General features: G+C 36.6%; 1 protein-coding gene across 1 annotated transcript in view; it reads right to left on the bottom strand.

Annotated features, from left to right (window-relative positions):
* The window catches only part of LOC107533119 (lipoxygenase homology domain-containing protein 1-like), a 104218-nt gene extending 78182 nt beyond the window's left edge, over window positions 1-26036 (bottom strand). The window contains exons 1-13 of the mRNA XM_087825600.1: window positions 25934-26036; window positions 24542-24705; window positions 23166-23252; window positions 20551-20683; window positions 13493-13644; window positions 11760-11838; window positions 10307-10382; window positions 9383-9459; window positions 9245-9276; window positions 8950-9079; window positions 6016-6119; window positions 4026-4202; window positions 2975-3187 (exon numbers count right to left, since the gene is read on the bottom strand). Coding sequence (XP_087681726.1) covers window positions 2975-3187; window positions 4026-4202; window positions 6016-6119; window positions 8950-9079; window positions 9245-9276; window positions 9383-9459; window positions 10307-10382; window positions 11760-11838; window positions 13493-13644; window positions 20551-20683; window positions 23166-23252; window positions 24542-24705; window positions 25934-26036 — 1527 coding nt within the window. The remainder of the gene's footprint in view (window positions 1-2974; window positions 3188-4025; window positions 4203-6015; window positions 6120-8949; window positions 9080-9244; window positions 9277-9382; window positions 9460-10306; window positions 10383-11759; window positions 11839-13492; window positions 13645-20550; window positions 20684-23165; window positions 23253-24541; window positions 24706-25933) is intronic.
* Window positions 26037-26845: the final 809 nt, after the last annotated feature.

Here is a 26845-nt window from a genome sequence, read left to right as displayed (position 1 = left end):
CAGCCTAGAGATTTCTGGTCAGATACAGTAAAAGTGAAAAATAATATGCCTGATTGTTATGCATCAATACAATTTCTTAAGACCAAAAAAGCATATGCTTTTTAACTAAAAAGGCCCACTGTACCCAAATTTCAAATGAAGAATTTTAGGAGTATGTAGGAGCCTCTGGCTTCATAGAAAGGATCTTTAAAATTTCAAATTTTTTTAGCAATAACATTCCATTACAATACATTTCTAAAAACAGAGGCATGGAATTTTTAACCGAAACACCGGGAATCTAGAGACTACAGAATAATTGAGCCCCCAATTTTAGAAGTCAGATGGACAAAAGTAACTGACTTATAAGTATGTCATAAGCCAGGAAGACCTTACTTTATTTTATTTTTTAATCTTGTTGAGAGTATTACAGATGTCCCTCCTTCCCTGGCCCCCATTGCCTTTCTCCACCCCATTCCTACCCTGCCCCAGGCCTTCACCACCCTATTGTGTGTGTCCATGGGTTATCCATATATGTATTTAAATTCTTTGGTTAATCTCTTCCCGACCTGTTCCCCTTTCCCTCTGAGATCCCTCAGTCTGTTCCATGTTTTCATGCCTCTGGTTCTGTTTTATTCATCAGTTTATTTTGTTCATTAGATTCCACATAAAAGTGAAATCATGTGATATTTGTCTTTCTCTGACTGGCTTCTTTAGCTTAGCATAATAATCTCCAGGTCCATCCATGTTGTCTCAAAGCATAACGGATCGTTCTTTTTTACAGCTGCATAGTATTCCATGGTGTAAATGTATCACAGCTTTTTTACCCAGTCATCTACTGATGGGCACTTGGGCTGTTTCCAGGTATTAGCTATTATAAATAATGCTGCTATGAACATAGGGGTGCATATATTCTTTCTGGTTGGTGTTTCAGGTTTCTTAGGATATATTCCTAGAAGTGGGATCACTGGGTCAGATGGCAGTCCCATTTTTAAGTTTTTGAGGAAACTCCACATTGTTTTCCATATGGGTGTACCAGTCTGCATTCCCAACAGCAGTACCAATGGCGTATTTCACAGATCTAGAAGAAATATTCCAAAAAAGACCCCAGATAGCTGCAGCAATCTTGAAAAAAGAAGAACAAAGTTGGAGGGATCACAATACCGGATATCCAGTTATACTACAAAGCCTCTGTAATCAAATCAGCCTGTACTGGCATATAGATCAATAGAACAGAACAGAGAGCCCAGAAATCAACCCACACCAACAGGAAGAAGGAAAGAAAAAAGCATGAGTGTCTAGGGTAGGGCAGAAAGATTCAAGATTCTGCTATACACTTGCAGAGGAAACTTACTCACTTGGAGGGACAAGACAAATATCATACTGAGAACGAAATGGAAGAGGCAGACAGTGCCCACAGACCAGTAAGGGAGGAATGGGAAAACCATGAAAATCACCGTCCAACTTGAGTGGTGGAAGGTCATTAAGCACTGCGCTGTCCCTTTGGTTGCCATCTAGGGAAGATACAAATTTCCAATGTTGGTCAATTCTCTTTGGAGTAACTCTTACCTGTGCCCCTACAAACTTTCCTAACAACTTCAAAACACACATATCCCAAAACATGTCATAAAGTAACACACTGTTTGTCTCGTGGTTCAGAATACTCCTCTGAGTCCCAGAAGAGAAAGGTTTGTTTTCTTGTGGATGTTGGGGATATGAAGGAAAAGCTACTTCCTGATGTTCCTTCTCTGGAGTGACTGCGTATTATGAAATCATACTCTCAGCTAGTGTGGCCATGACAACAATGTTACCTTTTTTTTTTTTTTTAATTGATTTTTTTGAGAGAGAGAGAGAGAGAGAGACATTGATTTGCTGTTCCACTTATTTATGCATCATTGGTTGATTCTTGTATATATATGCCCTGACCAGGGATCAAACCCACAACTTTGGCATACAGGGATGATGCTCTAACCAACTGAGCTACCCAGCCAGGGCCTATTACCTGTTTCAATTACTCCATTTACCAGGTTAAAGACCATAAGCCTGACACTGTTTCTTAAGCATGACTTCCTCTTCTGTGAAATGGTAGATAGCCCACTTTATGACGCTCTGGTGAGTCAATCAAGGGCGCTAATTAAACATGTGTGTGCACACGCTTTTCTCTTTTGCCCTGTGAATATCAGGGCACATTCACCAGTCTGCACCAAGACTGAGACACAGAGAACAATGAAAGATCTAAGCCTTCCCTCTTCCCACCCTCAGAAACTCACGCAAACTCTCCCAAATAGCCAGAGCCACACTAGTAAGGTGACAGAGGAGTGGGAGCACCTCTGAGTTTATCCAAAAGATAGAGTTTAAACTAAACTGTTTCAAACAAGAACAGATAAACAGAGCATTAATAGGTAAGCTAAATGTATAATCTTATCACCACTCAACCCATAAGAAAATTATAAATATATAAAAGATGTTATGTTAGTTGCCTCCCACATCCCCTCCTAAGTCTCAAGTTGTTAAAGAAGAATCCCTAATATCTACAATTTAAAATTACTTCCTTATTCAAAATACAGGGTTTCCATTGGTGGAAATTTATGCACCAAAAGAAGCAGTAAGGAATTATTGTTGTACTGAGACTTTCTAGTACCTTGGTTCTCAAAGCATGTTTTGCAGACCAACTCATCAACAGCTCGTTGTTAAAAATGCAGGCACACGGTCTCACTCAGAGATAGAATCTGCTTTCTAACAATTCCCAGGTGATCTGTATGCACATTGTTTCAGAAACAGTGTCTAAAGGGTCATGATTCCCCTCCAATCATACCAAGCATTCAGCCGCCCTCCCCACTCTTTAAAAACACTAGTCAAAGGAAACCACCATATACAACATCCAATTTCCAGAATGTTCATAGATTAAAAAAGAAAATATTCAGAAAGTACTATTCTCGTATCTATTATTGGCAAATGTCTTAAACATCTGCTGAGAAAAATAAGAGCAGATGCTTACTGTTCCATCACATTGGCCATCCTTGATCCTCAGATACATCCGTGCATTTTTCACACTTTCAAACATGCAAATCCCAGCATTGATTTTATGTACTATCCAGTAGGATTTTTCAGACTGGTTTCCCAGTCCAGTGCAGCTGCCATCGGGCTGGAGACACAGGGCCTGGCAAAGGCTCGTAGCAAGTAGAACCACCGCACTGTTGAGGAACACACCCTTCAAAGCAACAAACAGAATAGAAAAGCAATTAATAACAAGTTCATGTTTTGCTGGAGGAACATGGCAATAGAGTCAATTCTCTTACAGAAGGTGCAGTGATCAGGATCTTACCAGAAGCTTGGTGGTTAAAAATGAGCAAAAGAAAAAAATAAATAATTTAACTGCAATGAAAAACACTAAAGGAGGTTATCTGGTAGACTCCTAATTTACATGAATCATTATTTATTGATAGTGTAAGGGTCTGCATCAAGAGGCTACAGAGATTAAAAAAAGATACAAAACTATATATATATTTACTATACTATATATATATAAACTATATATATATAAATGTGTGTATATATATATATGTATGTATATATATATATACACACACATTTATTTGTTTGAGTCCCCAAAAGATTTTCTACCTTTTTATTAAGAACCCCCACATCAATAGTTTAAACCTCCAACTTCAATTGGATATGGGATGTCACTCCCATCAGTTTCATTGCTGCTAATGTCATGATCCCTATTGCCTTTTACTCTGGGTAAAGTGATTAACCAAAGAACTTATATGCATATATGCATAACCCAAGGACACAGACAATACTGCGGTGAAGGCGTAGGGTAGGGGGTGGAAGAGGGTCACTGGGGGGAAAAAGGGGACATCTGTAATACTTTCAACAATAAAGATAAATTTTTTAAAAAATTAAAAGGCAACAGGTATCAATGCCACCTACTGGGAAGACATCTCATTACCCCTATTATGACTAAATTCAAGAGTTTTCTTCAACAGAGCAAAAGAAAGTAGGTATTTAGCAATATAAACTTTAATGACTTTACTCCACTTTACCTTGACAAAAACCACAAATTCTTTTGAAAGGTCTGCATAGCCTGTTGACGATTCATCAGCTATTTTGCCATGAGAGTCAAAAATAACCGTGTGCCCAGGAACCTGCACTGACTCAAGAAGTGCACAGCGGTTGGGCTGATAAAGCACCCGCAGCTCAGTGGAGGCTCGACCACTAGCCTAAAAGAAAAAGTGTGAGAGGGGGGCCCTTTGAATTAACAATAGAAAATACATTTAAAATGTTTTGACATTACATGTATGTAGAGGTCTACTCCACTCTATGGAACCCTTGAACTATTTGTATAACCTCATGTTTTTGTAACTCAATAGCTTTGATTCTGCAGCATAATTTTCAGTGTCTTTCCCCAAGAACTTTCTTCTCCTGATTTCTCAGAACCCATGGCAGAGCACTGGGTAGCAATAAAAATAATTCCAGTGGCTAGATAATTTAATGAGATGTTAATATGTCCTTTATCATTGTTTATTTTTAATTTCTTTGTTTGTGTCTTCCTGACTCAAGACTACTTGGGAACAAAAGCTGAAATTAATACACATGTATTACTAGGTTTTACTTTTAAAAAACTAAACAAATCAAGGAAGTTATGCTATAGGGAGACTTTCTTGGTTTGGAGTACTGTTTGAGGTCTTACCCCATCTCTCCTCAGTACCCCAGGGAGGCATTTGGGCCTGTAAAGGAAGGAGTCTTGGGTGCTCCTTGAATGGCTTGACCCATGACACTAAAGCTACAAACCTCAGCAAAGCTCCCCTCTGTAAGTACGGTAGATAAGCAACAGAGCTATTCACCTTCAAGAAACTATCTTATGTTTGATGAGTACATTACCAGTGACCAGTGTGGCCTGAAGCTAAGAAGGCTGTCCAGCTATTCTGAGACCCCATACCAGGTGAAATCTTGAGTATAACAAGACCAGTCTCATAATAACTAAGATGGAATCTCTCACCAACCTAGTGAAATAGGGGCTTGGAGACAGTTAATTTGATTTTAGAAAAATAAAGCAGTGGAACATTTGTTAAATTCAATTTGAGTAGATTCCATGTCCACCACATTCATATTTATTAAGCACTTACTCTGACCAAGACCTGTACTGAGCAGAATATGCTATAAAGTATAGAACATGGGGTACCTTGCCAAATCTGGAACAGAGGAGAAAAGACTCCATGGAGGAAGTTTGACTAATTAATCACTTACCCTAAATTTCAGTCACACAAATTACACAAGTTTCTTTTCAATAATTATTATTTTCCCTTAGTTAAATGACAAGCTGTGGGTTAAAAATTATCATGTAATACTATATAACATTATATGAGGAAGCTGTAGCATGAGAGCTGGAGTCAGACTGCCTGTGTTCAATTCCTGCTTTCACACTTACTAGCTATGTATGTGACTTTGGGCAGCTCACTTAATCCTTCCATACTTCAGGTTCCTCTTCTGTTAAATAGGGGTAATAATGGATTCTCTCATAGAGTAGGTGTAAAAACTAAATTTTATAACACATATTAAGCACATAGGGCAGTGTATGACAGTTATTTTATGCTATCTCACTTTCCAAAATACACAATATACATGGATTTTTAAAAGATGGCTTTCTATATTAAAAGCTACATTTCAAGCATAAACTAAGCAATACAAAACATAATTATGTGAAATTATTGGGTTTTGTTTCCTAATAACAGAATCCCTAAAAGTGTCTTTGAAAAGTCAGATGATCTCCTTTGAGAGGTTCATTAAAATTTTGAATGTTATCAGAGAAGTGGTCTACTTTTTGTTTTTGGTCTAAATTCTAAATGTAGGCATTTAGGACCATTTATGTATTAGAATCTCAAAAATTAGTGAGGCAAAACAGAATGAAGAAAGTGAAAGTAAAAGTCAAAAGAAAATATAATTTGATAATCTTATAAAGTACCTTACCCAAAAATATATAACTTATGGATAAAATATTATTGATATATATCAAAAGGAAAAATTACTACCTACCATTCCAGTGACAAAGCCATTGTCAAGAGCAAGAGAAAGATGCCTTATTTCATGACTTTGGAATATGCATATATTTCCTTTGTTGAAAATAACATCAAAGAGACCTGGAAAACATTTTAAGTATTAGCAATTAATTCATACTTTTAAAGATTTTTTTCTTATTCAATTATACACTGAAATCTCCTAATACATTTTATATACTGTATTTCTCAGTTAATTTTTTTTAGTTAGTGAAAAGGTAGAATGCCAGTAGCCTTAGATTATGTACATCTTACTTGAAAATTTGGTGGAATTCCCATGGAAAATCTTTAAAGCCTTCCCATGCTCATTGGTAAGCCCCTGAGACAATCCCCCCACACACACCCAAAATGACACCTGATGGTCCCAGGAAGATAAACAATCCTAGTGTTAAAACCTATTTCCATTCTATAAATCTCAGAGATTTGGGGTAAAATAAAACAATGCATTATAAAAGTAATTACGTGTGATTTGGACATTAGTGACTGGCTCGTATGATTATGATGACAAAGACTCTTTCATCCTATATTTGATTGTTTTTAGTTTTCAATGTACTTTTATGTATCTTTTTATCTTAAAATTTAAGCTTTTCAAAGGCATAAATTTTTGTCTACTCTCTATACAGTTATATAGCAGCACTTAGAAGAGTTCCTAGAACATAGTGGGTGCTTAAGAAATATCCTTTAGATAAGTTAGTTAACTTAGGTCCCCATAGCCTATAAACACAAACACTCCACATTGGGCAAGTGAGGAAACTGAGATATAGAGACATAAGGGACTTCTTCCCAAGATCCCTACATAGTCATAGAATTGAAATGGAACCCAGGACTTCAGATCTTAGTCCAATGTTCTTTGCATTACCAATAATCCCTCCTTTAGTACTTAGAGCCAACAAATTTTCAGGAATCTGCTTTTGTAACAACAATAAGTGAAGACCATTTTTGCTTTTACAAATAGATGATTCTCAGTAATGAGTTAAACATGCCAGATATAAAAGAATACATACTGTTTTCTTATATAAAGCACAAAAACAGGCAGAACTCTAGGGTCTTAGGAGCCAAGGTAATGGTTACCTTTGGGGAAGACTAACTAGAAAAAGGCAAGAGATTGTTTCTGGAGTGCTGGTTATGTTCTATTTCTTGATCTGGGTTCTAGTTACATGGGCATGTTCAGTTTATAAAATTTCATAATAAAATATGTATATTTTTTCTGCATATGGATAATATTGAAAGGATTCAGGGTTGAGTATGCCACCGCAAAAGTATGCCCTATGGCATAAAGATTATTTTGAGCTGAAGGCAACTGAGAAAAAACACAGTATGAACTCTTTGTCCCCCCTCTATCAGCCTAAAAGCAGAACATAGATTTATTTTGTGAAGGTATCTCCCAACCCCACTTCCCCTACAGGAAGGGGATAATCATCTCATCACTGAAGACAATGGCACTGAAAAAGAGATGACACAAATCTCGCTAATTAGCCCTTACCTTGCATTAGTTCCCCAAACACATCCCACAGTTGGCAGGCCCTAGAAGCTCAAAGTCCACTTCCTTTGTCTTGTCACTTCTCTACAAAATTATTGTTCTTTTAAAAAATGCTATATAAGCCCCAAGTTTTAACCATCCCTTTGAATTCAAACCATCTCTTTGAATCCATCACTAAGTTCTCTCCCATAAAATGATTTTAAAATAGGTGATTCCTTGAGCCATGACTTATTTCCTAATGAGTTGCTGAGGTTTGTTTGTGTGTGTGGTGTGCGTGTGTGCATATAAATATATATACATAATATAAAATAATGTATCCAATATAAAATATGCAATGTACATTATATAATATCTATAAAATGATTTCATGGTTATAGAGTTAGATTTTCTGAAATAAACCAATCTTTCCTTCTTTACCACTGTCAACATAGCCCATTTTGTATTAACTCAAAACTTTGAGCCTAGTCAATATATACCAAATGAAGCAGGATTATGGTAGTTATTGGGTGATTTAGGTTCCCCAAATCCCAATTTTTAACATGGAATTATTTGCTATAATTATTCACCTTGTTATGTGTATATTCATCTAGTTAACAAATGCAATTAATGAATTCTATCTTTATATTTTTATTTCAATTAACTAGATGGGCAAATGTTTTCAGTCAGGGATCAGGTCTGATGAAGAGGTTAACTCTACTATTCCAAATTTTAAAAGGATTTCACTATATATTGAAATGCTCCTATATTCATTTAAAGTCATATTTCCAAAAGTGAAGGACTTGCATATTAATTCAGCAGACCACTCCAAATGGAAGGCTTTCTGCCTAATTAAGCTCTAATTTCTTTTTGTCTACTTAATAAAATTCATCTTAATGGCTAAAAATTAAGGATCTTTATAAAATTAAACCATGTTGATGCATATTTTCAGATAATCCTGGACATTATGGGTGTGGGGTATTATTAAAATTTGTCTTTCTCATTACATTTTGAATCTCTGGAATTCAGAATAATGTCAGTTATTTTTGTGACGCTCGAATTATTTAACACTGTGTTTTGAACAGAACAGGCACTCAGTATTTAGTAAAACAAACTTAATTCCTTCAATGACCACACCATGTAAGAGCTGCACTGCTGCTTTCTATGAACAGTTACAGAGTTAATTGCCTACATTTTATTCTTCAACTTAGTAATACCAAATATGATTTTCATGGTGTTATGTTCTGGACAATGACATTGTCTGCCCAGATTTAAAGCCTGTCATCTATTGGTCATTTGTATTAATGCAGATAGTAAATTATTTAAATGACCCAATACTTGTATAAAGCCATCTAAAAAAGAAGAACTAAAACTGTAAATTAAAGTAGGTCTAAGAATCTGCATTTTTCCAGCTGCCAAAACTGCCACAGCACCACAGGCTTTGCCAAGCAATTTTACCATATTTGTCTGTCTTCTCTCCAACTGCATCAACTATGCCGTCTGGATGCAGACGGATAAACCCTCCAGTAAGCTTGTTGTAGAATTGAAGAGTATTTCCCTTCATAAACTTCCAGCGTTCTGCAGCCCACTAAATAGGAAAACAAAACGAAAAAAAAACACACTATAAAAAGAAGAAAATTACTAAGAAACACCCCTTACTAAACATTATATACTGTTTTCTTTTAATACATCAAATAGCTATTTGAACACAGTTTGTACCAAATAATTTTTAAGGCCAAAAGTAAAATCTTACTGTTTCCTTTCTATTACGCTCTAGCTTCTGCCCTGAGGAAATAAAGGAAAGAGAGGACCGTTAATTTCAGCAGTGCCAAGCTTTCCTCAATCATCATACAACAGAATTCTTCGAGAAATGTGTATACACGACACTCACTTGCAGAGATGATGCTGTTATCCCTGGCATACAGTTCTCTGACGATTTTACCACCATCTTCCCCTTGATCCAGCCATCTGTGGAAAGAAAGTGTGCCTAGCATACTCTGGCCTCCTATTTATGCTAACCATGGGCAGTTATCTAGCCAAGCCGGAAATAATGGATAATAGACATTGAGAAAAGCCATAGGTATCCAGTTGGTAAAAGCGGAGTAGAAAGTGGAAAAGAAAATGCTTAAAATGACTAGGAGAATGCAGGGGAGGTAGGAGAAGCTACTAGCAGGTCAGGATAAAATATGCTTTTCCCTAATCCAGGGTGCATTACGCAATCAGTCTGTCTAGGTCACACATTTTGCATCCAGCAGACCAATTATTTTATCCTGTTCTTTGGCCACCAATTAGAGTTCAAACTACATCAGTTAATTTATAAATGGCTGTTATTGGTTCCATGGGGGAAAAGGCAGGAAAGTGTTAAAAGAAAGAGCAAATCTATCACCACTACTGGGAAAATAACCCAAAAATCAAGGCCTAATGACAGTGGGTCGGCAATGTCATTTCTGTATAAAAAGCCACACACATTTATTTTGTACGTTTATTTTTGAACCTAACTTGGGACCTAGTCCAACGGGAATAAGTTTTCTTAACAGAGACTTTGATTCTCCTTACTAATATGTAAAGAGAAATTATATTTTAAAAATCTACCTTAATTTCCCAAGAAATATTTACATTTGTATCATCAGGAATATTGAAAAACATAATGGATATCTTCCTAAATAGAGAAGCAGTACCTAAAGTTAATGTTCAAAAAAGTTACCCAACAAAGCACTATTAACCAGGAATAATTGAATAAGCTATCTAGTTCTCCAGAAGCTGGAATTGACTAATGTGAAATGAATTTATTCAATGTAAAAGCACACCTACCAACCTGTGACAGGAGAAGACATATTCATGATTGGTTGTAGGATCCCTGATTACAACATCTTCAAGAAACCAGCCATTTCCTAAACACAAATTAAAGAAAGAAAAATGTGGTATGAATATGTATGGTCCAGGTTTTACTTGAAGTTTTGAGAAGAGGTTCTAGTTTCCAAACATATATAAAGGCCTTGGAACCTTCAAGCTTTAATACTTCAAATAAAGCAAAAAATAAAAATTTAAAAATTTAAAAATAAAGCAAGACATAAGAGAAGTAAGCTCTAAGAAGCATTTAAAACTATTTTTTATACATGTAACAAAAACTATTTCAAGGTGTCATGTTTTGTTACCTACAATTCTGCAGTTTCCCTTGATTTCATAAATTGCATTTGTAATCCTGGCCCTAACATCTCCCAAAGAATATATATCTGAACTACTTCCAAAATACTTTCTACTTCTAAAACATACACCTAGAGAGCTACAGTTTCATATACATGCCTTGATTAGCTAGCAAGTGAACAGTCATTTCAAAATTCTGTCCAAGCACACAGACTTAGCTGGTACACATGCAGGTAATCATCTTTTTTTTAATGTTTACTTTTACATTAAATTTCAAACAAATTGGCTAAAGTACAATTAAATTTTATTTATAGATAAAATGGACTGTTTTAACCAGTTACAGTGGTTTTAGCTGTACAAAGAGCAGCTTAAAATATGTCCTCTAATTAAAAGTCCTTGACGTGATGAGTTAATTCTTATCAACCAGTGGATAAAACTCTTTTGCAAAGCACACAAGGGCCTTCGATGCCTGCTCTCTGCTAACATTTCATCTTCATTCCCAGCACTGAGCAATGCCAAACTCCTCATATTCCCTAGATCAGTGGTTTGCCAGCATTAGCATGCTTTTTGGTTTTTTATCATTTTTGTGGTACATACACGTTAGTACTCTTGTTTATCATAATTTCATCCACTAGCAGAAAATGAATTTATTGGGAAGATGTGGGTCACCTCACGGAACTGGTGGGAAAACTGAGGAAGAAGCATATACAAAACGCCAGCAGAAAATGCAGCTGGGGCCTGGCTGCCAGGACGGTCTCCTTAACGTGCACTCTGGGCTCTACTGCTGGTACTTCATGGGCTCTCGCTGCTGCTGTATCCACCAGCAGCATGCTGAAATGCTTCCACATGCCACAGCTTTTAATCTAAAATCCCCCCAATATTTATCTATCACCTTTTCTAGCATTCTAGGCAGAACAGCTATTCAGTCAAGCCTATGTCATTTCAAAGAAAAAATATATCTACTATAAATTTAGAGAATATCTGGGGACACTACTTTAATTTCAGATAGTCAATATTTAAAGATCTATTAAAAGTTTTCCACAAGTATTCTCTAAATTTTTACAGCATTTCACATGAGTATAATGGAATCAGACCTTGAATATCTACCTACGGAAGACTCTTACCTGGGCCAAGCCCATCATGTCCTATGACAATCTTATACAAATCCCCAAGGTGCACAGCTTCTAGGGAGAAGATGTCAGTCTGTAACAAATCAAAGTACAGTTAGATCTAGACAATGAGTCTGATTTCTGACAAGAGTATAAATTTAGATATAGTAAAAACTGTGAAAAGAATTAGGTTCACTCAGCAAATATTCAAATCTATTTAAATTATGTAAAGGTAAAACAATAATATTAATTTATAGGACATGATAACAAGTTTTCTAAGATACCCAACTCCTCTTCACCACCAATTTTTCATTATAAAAGCATAAATTTTGGGACTTGTTTAACAATATAAAGTTAGGTTTAAAAATTAGACAGTGGGAAATGACTTCAGCAACATGTTGCACTAGGCAGAACCAAGTCTTCACTCTCCGATCAAGACACCATTTTAACAACAATAAATGGACTAGAATGCTTTTGTGAAAACTGTAGATACCAGAAGGAAAGCTGCAGCACCTAGTCCAATGCATAATGAAGAAGGGACTTCTTAAAGAGAGGTAGAAAAGTTTGTGACATTTTGGGTGTCCATGATCTTCCCACGACTTGGTATATGGAGGAAACCTTCTATACAACAGATCCTATCTTAGGACAGAAACAGAGAACAGACCAAGCATACAAAATTCTGGCTTCTCTGGGGGCTGCCCAAGGAACAGATCTCTCTCTCAATTAGGTTGGAACATTAATAGTAATGGCAACATAGCTTGGGAGATAAAACAGAAGAGAGTATTGTGACATGTCAGAGTTACAGAGATTCTGCAGTGCAGCATGCAGACATGGGGGGCGAGAGTGTACAACAGATTATGGGTATTGGAGAAGAAATAGCAGCAAGTAGCTGAGGGAAATTAAGGCAGTTAAAAGCACATATACAAGCCCAGAGAAGACATATAGCCAGAAAAATCTTGAGAGATCCTAGAAACTCTAACCACGCTCATTGGTGAAGGTCTTCCCCAGCAGTCATTCCTTTAAGACTGGATAAGATAGGTTGTTTTTTTCAAATGCCCAAATCTCAACAAAAGATCACAAGACATATAAAGAAAGAGGGAAACATGGTCCAATCAAAGCAACAAAATAAAACTCCAGAAACCGACCCTAAAGAATGTAGATCTCAGGGCAGATAGCTGTTCTTCTGGAGTTCTTTCTCTCTTATGTCTCTTTGCTCCACTAGAACTTACCTCAGTCTCACTGGACCTCTGTCTCACTAAAAACCTATCCAATGATGTTTCTTTTTGCCTTCATTTTAACACTTGCCTGAAGTGAAACACTGTATTGTCATTTAACAAGTTTACCACACAGTTTGCTACTTCTTTTGTCAAGATGGTATTTATCAATAAATATCCACAGCACAATTTCCTGAGATGTTAACGACATGAGGTTTAGAGATAAACTGACTCATACTCATGCATTCTCTCCTTTGTTGGTCATTTGAGAGACACATGACTGGTCATACAGATATGAAAGGGTTGTTGGGTCAAGAACCAAAGTTTTGTTTGACATCCAAGACAGTTTTTCTGCGAACAACTTGGTCGAGAACCAAACTGTTCAAGATGGAAGACATTTGAGAACTGAGGCTTGACTGTATACTTAACACCACTCAACTGTGCATTTAAAATAGTTAAGATGGTAAATTTTACTTTATATATTTTTACCACAATTTTTTTAAAAATCAGTCAAAGGATGTTTTCATCACTTACTTGTCCTCTTAAAAAACTGATGGAGTTCTTCGATCGAAACAGTTGTCTGGATCCTGTATCTCCCTTTTTCCCATAGATTGATATGTAAACATTTGCTACTGTCCCAGCATTCCAAAGCTCACCCGTTGCCACATGCACTTCATATACTGTCACTGACAACAAAAGAATAAGCTTCATATGCCAAGCATTACTTATATGATAGAAGAATTATAATATATATTCATATATATATGATCAAGAGTTCCAGTTTCAAGATGGAGTGACACACTCCATCCAGTCTGTCCCACTGAATACAGCTATAAAATCTTGACAGAAGGCATGGAGCAGCTATATGAAGACTCTGACAAATAAACAGCAGCAGGAGGATTGGCAAAGAAGACCAGAATTTAAAGTACCAACAAGTGGCAGTGATTTGCCATCTATTTTTTTCACCCTCTGTTATCTCCCAGCTGGTACTTTCTATACATTACTGTTTTAATTCTTTTAATTTTAATACATTATTTATGTCTTTTAATAGGGTAATGTGCATCCTATTATTATGCCCAATTCACAGATTGGTAAAGCAGAGAATCTCTAAAATGGGGTGTATACATCCTAGGTGAGCAAAATGACCCACTAAGGTGGGAATAATAAACCTTTAAAATTATTTCTTTTTTATATATGTTTTATACTAATCAAGATCAGCATGCAGGCAATCTCATTCCAGAGCTCTGCATACCCTTAAATATGACCCTCTACCAGCTCTATTCAACTGGATTTTGACATCAGTGGCATGTCTATGTACTCCACTCGCTCTCAGCTAGTACAGAAACAGGGATTATAAATAGTAAGCACTGAAAGAAACTATATTTAGTTTCCAGTATTGTTAACTTGGCAATCATCCACTGAAGATTAATATTTCCTATTATGCTTTTATACAAAATTTAATTTTCTCCTTTTTAAAAAACCAAATGGTCAATTTTGCTAAAGTTGGAAAGGAATAGCAGGAGAGGGAGCAGAGTAACAGTCCTCTACTACTTTCTTTACTTTTTAATTTATCTTTATTGTTGAAAGGATTACAGCCCTGCCAGCATGGCTTAGTGGTTGAGCATCGACCTATGAACCAAGAGGTCACGGTTCAATTCCCAGTCAGGGTGTGTGCCCAGGTTGCAAGCTAGATCCCCAGTGTGGGAAGTGCAGGAGGCAGCGGATCATTGACTCTCTCATCATTGATGTTTCTCTCTCTCTCTCCCTCTCCCTTCCTTTCTCTGAAATCAATAAAGGCATATTTTTTAAAAAAAGAGAGAGAACATAGACAGCTAAACATCATCAGGAACATTGTACAAACAAAAGGAGAGTATCAAAAAATATATGGAAATCATGAAGAAGCATCAAAAGAAATTCTAGAGCTGAAGTATATAATAACTGAACTGAGAAATTCACTAGAAATGTATTCATTAATAGTAAACTTGACCAGCAGAAGAATCAGTGAACTTGAAGACCGGTGATTTGAAATTATCAAATTAGGGGAGCAAAAACATAATTCAGCCTAAAACAGAAGAAAATTCTGTTACATACAACATGGATGAACTTCAAAGGCATTATGCTAAGTGAAATAAGTAGATTACAAAAGGACAAATATTGTATGATTCTACTCAATGACTCTAAAGTAGTGAAAATCATAGAAACAAAGTAGAAATTTGGTTGCCAAGTGCTGGGGAATAGAGGAGAGAAACTCAAGTGTTTAATGGGTATAGAGTTTCAGCTTTGGTTCCAGTTCCACATGTAAGGTGCTTAAAAGGTACCACTCCATCCTAACAAGGAAAAAGCTAAACAGACTGAAAAATCAATAACTCTTCTTAGATTTGTAAAAGAAGTAAGGACGCAGGACAAGATTGGAGGAACACACAGGTAGACACAGGGAGTCACAATTTATGGTAGCAGAGACTTATGAGCAGAAACTGCCACAGGAACCATTGCCAGGGTAGGAAAATCTGAACTGTAACAACTGTTGGAGGCTCACTGCAGACAAATCTGAGTGAAAAACTCCACGAGGACCCAGTCATAGGGGTCCCCATACTTTTGTGAGTTTTGCCTCCAGGAGCTCAAATAGATTCTGACAGTAAATATCAGAGAAAAATTTCCTCCTGTTTCTGGCAGCAAGAGGGGAAAAGAGAGCATTCTGAAATACACCAGAACATTCTGTTCTTAACAAGGCCTATCCTCAGGAGAAATACATTAACCAGATCCTAACCTGACAGGGAATTATTGGAGCCTGAATGACCAGGTTAAGGGAAATACCCAACTCTAGCCAGCTCTAGCTCTCGACTTGTGAGAAGGGAAATATCCAACTCCAGCCCATTCTAGCCTTCCACATGGGAAAAGGAAATACCCAACTCCGAGCCTCTCAAGCCATCCTGTCTGACCTAAGAAGGAAGAAAAAAACATGAGAAATTCTTGTGAAGTTCACAATCCAGAGGCATAGGCTCATTAAAAGACACACCTAATCATAGGACTATAACCCACCCCACCCAGTTCTCCACCAAAAAGGCCTATTGAGCGCAGTTCCTTTTAGCTGGTACAGCATGTCCAGATATCAAGAAAATATTACAACATACTAAAATATAAAAAACACAATTTGAAGAGATCAAGCAAGCATCAGAATTAGACATGGCAGGGCTATTGGAATTATCAGAATGGAAATTTAAAACAACTATGATGAATATGCTAAAGGTTCTAATATATTACGTAGACAACATGCAGGAACAAATGCCAATGTAAGCAGAGATGGATATCCTAAGAAAGAACCCGACACTACATACTACACTGCTGAGGAAACACTCTCTGAGCTTGAAGATATATCAGTTAAGCCCTCCAAAAGAAAAACAAAAAGCATATAGGCTGAAGAACAAGGACTGTGGGACTACAAAAAGTATACATCTAAGGAGAATAGCAGCGGGAAAAAAGAGAGAAAGGAACAAAAATATTTGAAACGATAATGACTGAAATTTTCCCCAAATTAATATCTAACACCAAACCAGATCCAGGAAGCTCAGAGAACATTAAGCAGGATAAATCCCCCCAAAAAGTGTGTGTGTTGGGGGGGGGGGGGAGACTACATTAGGCATATCATTTTCAAACTATAGAAACTTAAAGATGAAAAAAACTCTGAAGGACTATGGAGGGGAAAAACCACCTTACTTATAGAGAAAAAAAGAAAAACATCTGATTTCTCAGAAACCATGCAAGCAAGAAGAGACTACAGCGAAACAGTTAAAGCAGTAAGAAGAAAAAAAAAACTACACCAACCCAGCATTCTGAACCCTGGAATTATCCATCAAAAGTGAAGGAGAAATACTTTCTCAGACAGACAAAAATGGAGGGAGTCTGTTGGCAGTAGACCTGCCTTGAAGGAAGAGTTAAAAGTTCTTTAAAGGAAGGGAAATAATATAGGTCAGAAATTCAGATCTACATAAAGGAAGAGCATCAAAAAAGCACTAAGTGAAAATAAAACAAAAACTTTTATTCTTAATTGATCTAACAGATAACAGTTCATTGAAAATAACAATAGAACAGTGTACTTGATTATGTGTGTTTATATATATATACAGAGAACATATGGTTATGTAAGTTTATTTATAAGAGAAATGGATTGCAGCAATAATACAAGGAACAGAAAGGAAATCAGACTATTTTGTTATTATAAGGTACTCACACTACCTGTGAAGAGTGTAATTTGAAAGTAGGCTTGGATTGGTTGTAAAGGTATATTTGTAAACTCTAGGGCAACCACTAAATAATGTAAAATAAAAAGTATAATTGATATGCTAAGAAAGGAGAGAAAATGGAATGATTTTTTTCAATTAAGTGCTCAGAACAACAACAGGCAGAAAAAAAATGAAAGACAAAAACAGGAAAAAAGAAAAGGGCAACAAATAGAACACAGCAGCAAATATAGTAGACATTAATCCAATTATGTCAATGGCTAAATTAGCTAATTAAAAGAAGAGACTGTCAGAAGGAATCAAAAAATAAGGCCAACTACACATCATCTAGAAGAAACACCCTTTAAATATAAAGACACACATAGATTAAAAGTAAATGAATTTAAAAATATATACCATTCTAACACTAATCAAAAGAGCAGGGGTAGCTATGTCAATTTCATTCAGAGCAGATATCAAAGCAAGGAAAGTTAGAGGAATAAAGAAGGGCATTACACAATAATTGAAGGGTCAGTTCCCTGAGAAGGCATGACAGTCCTCAATGCGTACATGCCTAACAAGAGGGTATTCAACTACCTGAGGGAAAAACTGATAGATCTGCAAGGAGAAATGGATGAACCCATTATCATAGTCAGAGACTTCAACACCCCTCTGTCAGAAATGGACAGAGCCCACAGCCAGAAAACCAGGAAGAGCACAAGTGAACTCAATAATACTATGAATCAGATGTTAATAATTCACATCATAGATTATTCAACAACAGCAGAATGCACATCTTCCTAAGCTCACACGAGATATTCACCAAGAGAGGCCACCAAAGTCTGGGCCATAAAACCCACCTTAACAAATTTAAAAGAATAGGAATCATACAATGTCTACACAGTGGAATTAAACTAGAAATCAGTAACAGAAAAATAACTGGAAAATCTCATAATACATGAAAATTAAATAACATACTTCTAAATAGCACATGGGTCAAAGAAGAAATCTCAAGAAAATTTAAAAATATTTGACCTAATAAAAATGAAAACACAACCTATCAAAATTTGTGGGATGCAGCAAAAACGGTGCTTATAGAGGGCTTTATAGCATTAAATACATACATTAGAAAAGAATAATCTAAAATCAATCATCTAAGTTTCCACCTTAGGAAACTAGAAAAGAACAAACTAAATCAAAGTAAGCAAGAAGAAAAGAAATAAGACCTAGAGCAGAAACCAATGACATTGAAAACAGGGAATCAATAGAGAAAATCAATGAAACCAAAAGCTGAGTCTTTGAAAAGATCGATAAAATAGATAAACCTTTAGCCAGGCTAAAAAAGAGGGAGAATACAAATTACTAATATCAGAAATGAAAGAGAGAATATCACTATGGATCCCATGGAAAATTAAAATGATAATGAAAAAATATTATGTGCAACTCTCTATGCACACAAATCTGATAACCTAGATGAAGTGAACCAATTTCTTGAAAGACACAATCTGCCAAAACTCATGTAAGAAGAGAAAGAATTTTAGCTTTGCAAGATGAGAAAAGTTCTAGAGATCTGTTGTACAATATGAATGTACTTAATACTCCCAAAATGTACATTTAATATGTTTAAGACAGTAAATTTATTATGTGTTCATTACCACCATTAAAAATTTTAAAAAATTAAAAATACCTTGCACAGCCTGAGGAAGCCCACTTACCCTGGTTTTCTTAGCAACCCTTATTGTCTCCAGGAAAATAATTCCATAATTACAAAACAGATTTTTCAGGTACACATAATAGTATACTGGTAAACCAGGCAAACACTTTTAGACTTCCTTTTGCCTTAAATGACAAATACTACTCTACCTCTTTATAGTCTCAAAACTATACAATATAGAAAGAAAAAAAGTCACTAATCTAGCCTTTCCTTATTGTATCACCTGAACTAATGTCTCTAGCTCTAGTGAAGGCTGTTGCTTGTCTATGACATCATTTCATACACAGCACCAATCTTTGTTAGAACATTAGGCAAAAATATAGCTGTCAGCCTTCATTTGCTATATATACCACTGACCTAGATAACTAAAGGCTTACCAGGTTTATAAATAGCACATGAGAGGGTGCAGATAGCACATGAGAGATACCACGTGAGAGGCTTCTCCAAGCCATGAGGAGAAACTGAAAATAAAATTTATTATTAATAAATCGTAGTACCAAGTACTACAGGGAAGGCAAGAGAAATCAGTATGTATTTGCAGAATGTGCCTCTTTTGAGCAGAATTATACAATTAAAATGAAAGAAAGAAGCACAAAGTAACCTCTGCCTCATTACTAACAGTGGGTAGGATCAGGGAACCTGGCAAATGTCTCCTAGGGAAAGAGAACGGGCTGATGGGGAAGAATGCTGCGAGTGCTGAGGAATGGCAAGGACAGTGCTCATACAGGAGCCTTCACTTTTCAGCAACTGGAACTATTCAGATCACTGCAAAAACATTTTAACTTCAAAACTCTTATTACACCTTATTTTAAAACCACAAAGGAATCTCAGTCTCTGTAAATGTTTTACCAGCCTCTGTTCCCTAAAAAAGTTATCCAAGTTATGTACCTAAGCAAAATATTAGATGTATGACATTGTGTAGCTCTTGCTAAACTTCACATAGTATTTATTATCATTTATTTCTTTAGAAAACTAAGCTATCACATTTTTAGTAGAGAGTATTCTAGATTGGAGAAAAATCTTTTTTTATCAACTGCCCATTTAATAATTCTCATTTACCCTTTTCCTGTTCTCTTCTGAAACAGAGGCCAGCAGACCCTACAGCAAATAGCTGCTATGGACAATCACCCTGAATCCTCGCGGCAGTGAGCAATGATAGCCTAACCCCGAGCAGAGGCTGTTTCTTGGCTACATTTACACAAGGTTTGAACACACTTTTGCTTTAGGTCAAATGCTCAGAAAGTCACTGAGCAGTTCTGTTTTCATTTCCTGATCAAATAGATAAATTTTGAAAAATAAAGCAAAGCCTGGTGGGAAAAGCATACACTGACTTGCATTTCTTAGTCCTGGAGTAAATTCATTGGACATTCAATTTTCTCATGACCTTCTAAGAATTAATTTTCTTGTTTTCTTGTTTTAAGTGGCATTTCAACTGGCCTTCTGAAGGGTTAACTGTTGACAAGAACATATTTCTGAACGCCAGTATATGAAACAACTAAAAAATATATAGATGCAGCTGTAACAACAGCAGAGGTAAGACATGAGCAATTCCTTAATCATTCATTCATTCACTTACTTAGCATGTATTTATCAAGTTCCCTGTCCTCAGCATTTAGGCAAACAAGTTTTATGTGTGCTACCTGGAGTTGAATTTTCCCTACCTGGAAGAGTGGGTTGTCCTTTGTTTAAAACAGGAAATTCTCGACAGATTTCCCCATCCTCTTGATCACGTGCCAACCATCGTTTCACAGGTATATAAAACTCTTTTCCAGAATTCATGTTCCACAATTGTATCTACAATAGCAACAACTTGTAAAAAAATTGTAAGAATACTTTTTTTATTTTGAAGTGACTTTACAGACTATTAGCACGAGCTTAGATTTCATGCACTATAGATTCCAACTGATAGTTACCTCTCTGATTTCTTAGTAATGAATGAAATTCAAGCAATAACTATTTAATTGAGTTATTATACCATACTATATCTAATCATTTATCCTGGAGTTAAACAAAGATGTTAATAAATTCTGAGAGGATCATATGAATGACCAAAATCATCAAAAAGTAGGAATTATGTTTTCTAATTCTAAAATCTAGCATTTCATAGTAGGGTACTAATATTATTTTTAAAACTTTCAGTTAGTTGTTATCTGTTAAATTAATCTTTAAAATGCCTTAAATCAGAGATTTTTAATTTAATGTGTGTTAAGAAACTGTCTTGTTAAAATTTAGATATTCAATACCTAAATTTACTAATTCTGTGGGTCTTGGTAGGGTCCAGAAATTTGCATTCATAAATTCACATCAGGTGTGATTATGGTGTAATCACGCTTTTAGAAAGGCTCCCAGAGAACCACACAGAATTACCATTGGTTCACACGGCTGCTGCTACTGCCACCAGCATTTGATTTTATTATTTTAATTAAAGCTCAAGGAAGATCATTTGAGAAATACAAAATAAATCACCGACTGAAACTGTTTATTTTGTAGTCCTCCTTAACGAAACTTGAAAGAATCGAGATTAAGGTCATAAGAGCAATGTGAATATTTTATGTGCTGTGAAAATATTGTATCATTATTGCTATAATGGACTGTCTTTTAATTCAAATCCCTTCAAGTTAGAGATACATACTTTAAGTTGTCTTACTTAAAATTTTAAATTTCAAACTTCTAAACTGTATTATAAGAATTGAACAGAAAATTTCCAGCCAATTATCTAGCATCTTAATTTGGAATAATGAATAAATTATATACAGGCTTTATACACTTAGAATAAAACTTTGCATCAAGAATATCTCTCTGCTCGGCCAGCATGGCTCAGTGGTTGAGCATCGACCTATGAACTAGCAGGTCAGGGCACATGCCCGGGATGCGGGCTCAACCGTGCAGGAGGCAGCCGATCAATGACGCTCTCTCATCATTGATGTTTCCAGCTCTCCCTCCCTGTCCTTTCTCTGAAATCAATTTTTTAAAAATATAATAATAACTTAGAAATAAAGAATATCTCTCTTCTTCATTGGTACTCAAAGACAGATGAGATAAACCTCAGGCAAACAAGTTACCTTGCACTGACAAAGAACTTGCCATAGAAAGAAAGCCAATATGAATTTTCAGCCTGATTTTTTCTTTCCTCTGCAATATTATATAAACTTTTCAGATAACTTAACCACTGTATAGCATTCCAGCTTCATAATGAATATAATATTGCTTATTTGTTATCAATCAAATGAGATGGCAGGAGGATTAATGATAATTTTCATAAGTTAATTAGGAGAGAAAAATCAAAAGATATTATTGTATATGATCACTTATTAATTTGAGCATCATACTTTAAAAGTTCTATATAGTATAAAGAAAGAATTATTTTATATTGAAACCAGGCAGTAATTTTGAATTCTGAAATCAAACTTCTACCTTCTGTATTTTCATAAGGTGAGTTTTATTTTTTCATTCTACCTCAGGATCTTTCATGACTTAATGCAAAGATGATGGCATTATTAACAAATATATATTTCTGCTAATGTGATAAAAAATATGTTCATCTTACATAAAGCTTTCGTTTATTTTCTGGCACTATAAAAGTACTGAACAAGTTTGACAAGAACACCAGGAGTTTGACGAGATGTTCTTTGCATTTTAAGAACTTATTTAGTTAAAGATCATTTGTCTTTTAAATGACAAAAGATGGAAATACGCCATGTATAAAAATGAATGACAAGCTATATGATTTCCAGTTCTAAAGATCTGCATTTATTGGCAATCATGCTAATAAGTAAAGTTTTAAATCCTAAACAATGTAGAAAATTTAAGCTTTTTTTTTTTGCTCCTAGAAGTATTCAGGGGGCATTATCTTGGTTAGCATGAGCAGACTAAATCTGAGAGCTAGAAGTCAAAGTCTAGAAGATTATTATTTCACAAATGCTAATGCTCTATTTTCACAACTCTACTAAAGCAGATAACGGCCACCTAGTCACCTTTTTATTACTAATACAACTATGTCAAGAAGCAATGTGAGTCAATCCAGAGTCCCAAGTATTTTCTTCTCTTTGCAAAGAGGTAAAGGGATTGTTTGGCTGAGGTGCTTCCTTTAATTAATTAGGGATTAAATTATTAATAAGGGCATGTGATACTACTGCCCTAAGGATTACACTGACTAAAAAGGTCCAGGTTTGGCTCCATCAACTCATAATAGGCATGAAATGTTCCCTTGAGGTTTAATTCCTGAACAGAATCTGCACAGTATTTGAAAAGGATAGGAGTGTTGATATGTCTTTACCTGTTTACAGTGCCAAGAAGGGGAGATTCCAGAGTTTGTATGACCAATACGAATCTTAAAGAGTGTGCCAATGTCTCCAACTGTGATCTACAAAGTAACCAAGAGGACATCTTTCAATGAAACTTCACAAAATCCATTTAAAAACAGCTAATCTTAGGATATTATATATTGATGTCCATCAAGAAGATGTAAGAATTATAAACATGTATGCACCAATGAGAGCACCTCAAAATACATGAAGCAAAAATTGACAGAACGGAATGGAGAAATAGTCTACAATAATTGTTAGACTTCAATATCCCACTTTGAATAATGGATAGAAGTAGACAGAAAATCAATAAAGAAAGAGAGGACTTGAACAACATCAACTAAGTCTAACAGACATGTAGAGAACATGTGAACTAATAATTTAAAAGTAAATTTGAAACAATAAAATAGCAAAACAACAACAAAAACAGCTCAAAGACTCTTTTGGTACAGTCAGTTCTAAAACTATTTCTTACACATGCAAAATAATGACAAAGTCTTCATTTTTTTTACTTGTAGTGACCATCAACATAGAGTTTCTTTATATACTGACTCATATAGAAAGTACGGAAAAGATAGTCCAAAATAAACTATTGGTTTGGTTCCAAATGTGCCAGCCTCTCCTGTGGCATATATGGGCTGAGCACAGAGGTTGTAGTAAACCAAACACCAAGGATCACATGGAAGTAGGTATCTTTAAGGACTTACGATACTGAAGGACACCCTTTTCTAATTGTGATTTTATTCTCTATCTCTACCCAGTTCAAAACAGTCCCTCCGTGCATCCATTCATTCGACATTGTTAAGTATACAGAGAGTGCAAGGTGCTTGACTTATTTCAAGTCTTGCCTTTCCTCCTAATCTCTGACTAGTTTAACCACGATACTGGTCTCCCCTGCTACCTGTTGCTACCTGTCTCTCTTTGCAACCTGTTTCTCCCTCGCTCTTGATCTCAATGTGTCTAGCTGTGAACTAGTAACTTAATGGCAGCTTTTTTGACCTCCTTTATTTGACAATTTTATTTCTCCCTTTTTGATCTTGACTTTGAGTCTTGTCTGTTAAAGCCTCAGCCAGAAAGGCATAAATCCTTGCTCTTGACAGTCGCAGGTATAAAAAACAATAAATGTTGGCTATCTAGTATTTTTCTATTTGTACTGCAGTGTTATTTGTGTTTAATCTGCTTAAGCATGATTGAGCAAAACTGCTGTGAATTATTTTTGACTGATCACCTTGGGTTGATCATTATAACAGGTCGTAATAGAAAGTGCCAAATTCAATAGACTGCATTCATTCCAAAGTCCTAACTCTATCAGCTATATTTTCAAGTTCTACTTGATTTTATTACTTACAGTAAATATGTCTTCATGGCCATCCTGAAATCGAGCTCCATCTGTTCCATAAAGATATATGGGGGCTGAACTTCTATGTTGTCCATATAGTATAATATAAATCTGTGAGCTGGTTCCTGCATTTGGCAAGTCACTGGTAATTATGGAAACTTTCCAGTTACCACCTACAGGAGCACAGATAACACACAGCATTACAGCAACTTATAAAAATGGAAGACACAGAACAGCAGGTCATCATAAACCTAGGAGAGTTCAGGACAGGCATAATTTACTCTTCTCCATCTCCTCTTGGAAAGTCTATAACACAGATTTAGACAGTATTTTTTAAATACTCAATAAAATTACTATGTCCTATAATATAACTGTGAGAATATTTCCTAAAAGATCTTCAGTAGTAAGGTTAGAAGATACCATTATCCTGTCATTGTTAGTTGGTCATCCTGGATTCCAAGAAAGTCACTAATATAACCTCTTAAGTTCCCAGCATTTTGACAAAGTATCACCATATTCTTAGCCCTGACATGTAATTTGTGCATTCAGAATTATATCTTTTAAGATAATTTGTTTAGATATGTATTTTCCAAATTAAAATAAAATATACAATAAGCATAAAAATTGGAATCAGATACGTTAGAAGACATTCAAGGAGTCATCTGGTACAATTTATTCACTTATTGTTTTAAGATCTTTAATTAATAGATGAAGTAACTGAGTTCAGAAAACGATAAGTAAATTTTGTATCAAGCAACAAATAAAAACAGTGCTAGAGGAGAGAGGAAGCATTATGGCTGCAGTCTAGGGAAGTTCTGTCGGCTCGCAGCCAGCACCAGAACAGACTTGTGGTTAAACTGCAGAACATTCCACTTGAAAAATAGCTGATCTGAAATACTGTGAGCAGGGAACACCCAGAGGGAATAGGAGAAGATGAGGAGTTGGTGAGCCAACTTGTGCAGCTCGGCTGGGAAGCCAGAGGGAAGGTGCAGAAACACAGCCTCTGCCCCCCGGGAGCATGGGTTCTCGGCTCCACACAGGGATCCCCAAACCAGAGCAACAGAGAAGGGAAGGGGAGCCACCTAGCACTGCGCAGTGGGAATCAGTGGTGATTCAGTCCGCCTGGGAGACTCAGACCTCACTATCCCAGGCAAAAAGCAATTGCTTGGTTATAACACCAGCCTGGGAAGTTCACCCCCATCAGGTGTCTGCAGGGCAGGCCACCCAGCAGAACTCCAGACTGGCAGAGGGGTCTGAGAGGTTCACCCAGCAGTGAATCTGAGGATCCAATTCTTCTCTGAAAGGACTTCTGGTGGAAAGCAGGATGGGGGCCAGAAAGAGTGCCCTGGGAAAGAGGGATCCGCCCCACCTCGAGCCAAGAGGAGGAGCCCCTTCCCCCACCTGTGGAAGGGTTCTGGGCTGGAAATCTGTACCCCTGCTGCTGAGGCAGGCGCACAGGGGACTGGGATATCTGGCCTGAAGGGAGCCTGGGCAGAAGCCCCATCAAGTGAGAGCTGGTGAAGCAGAAAGCTTAGAGAGTGAGGCGGCCTGTTGTTGTTTTTCAAATATCCCCTCCCGCTTAGGGTCGCAACAAAGGGGTGCCACTGACCCAGGCAGAGAGCTGAGGCGTTGGAAGGAGAAAAAGTGCCCACTTGCCCCTCCTACAAGCTACAGGCACCGCCCCCAACCGAATCTGTTTAGACCATCCTGACCCAGACCAGGATACCCCGCCCCCCTCAAAGCCCAGTTCCATGAGGGAAGGCAGAGCAGCTCAAAATAAGGACATTATTCAAGGTTCGAGTCCCGAGGCCGACCCAGCCTTGGGCTAGGGAGGCCTTGCCCACCAGACTACTAGGGAATCCACCCTGCAGGGCTTCAGTCAAGTTGCCCGGGGCCAGGCAGGAACAGCAACTCACACTGGCCTGCACCTGAGAACTTCCCAAGGCGCAGGACAGACACACCAAAGAGCCAGGTCCAACAACATCAGAGCAAAATCCAGGGAGCTCCACAAATATAAGATCCAAAGGTAATTTTTTTGTTTCTTTGTTTTTGTTTGGTTTGGTTTTTCTTTCTCTTTCTTCTATTTTTTCTTTCATGTTCTCTTATTTCTATCTTTCATCTTGGTCTATTTAGTCTGAGACTCACCTCAGAACAAAAGATTCCTACAGGATGAAAGTGAAGGGATGGTACATTTACACCATGGGACACTATACAGCTGTAAAAAAGAAGGATCTCTTACCCTTTGAGGCAGCATGGAGGGAAAAGGAGAGTATTATGCTAAGGGAAATAAGCTAGTCAGAGAAAGACAAGTAT

The sequence above is a fragment of the Miniopterus natalensis genome, chromosome 16, assembly GCF_054644295.1.
Source record: "Miniopterus natalensis isolate mMinNat1 chromosome 16, mMinNat1.hap1, whole genome shotgun sequence".
NCBI lineage: Eukaryota > Metazoa > Chordata > Mammalia > Chiroptera > Miniopteridae > Miniopterus > Miniopterus natalensis.
The sequence above is the reverse complement of the archived record's forward strand: the minus strand, read 5'-3'. Positions and strand labels throughout refer to the sequence as shown.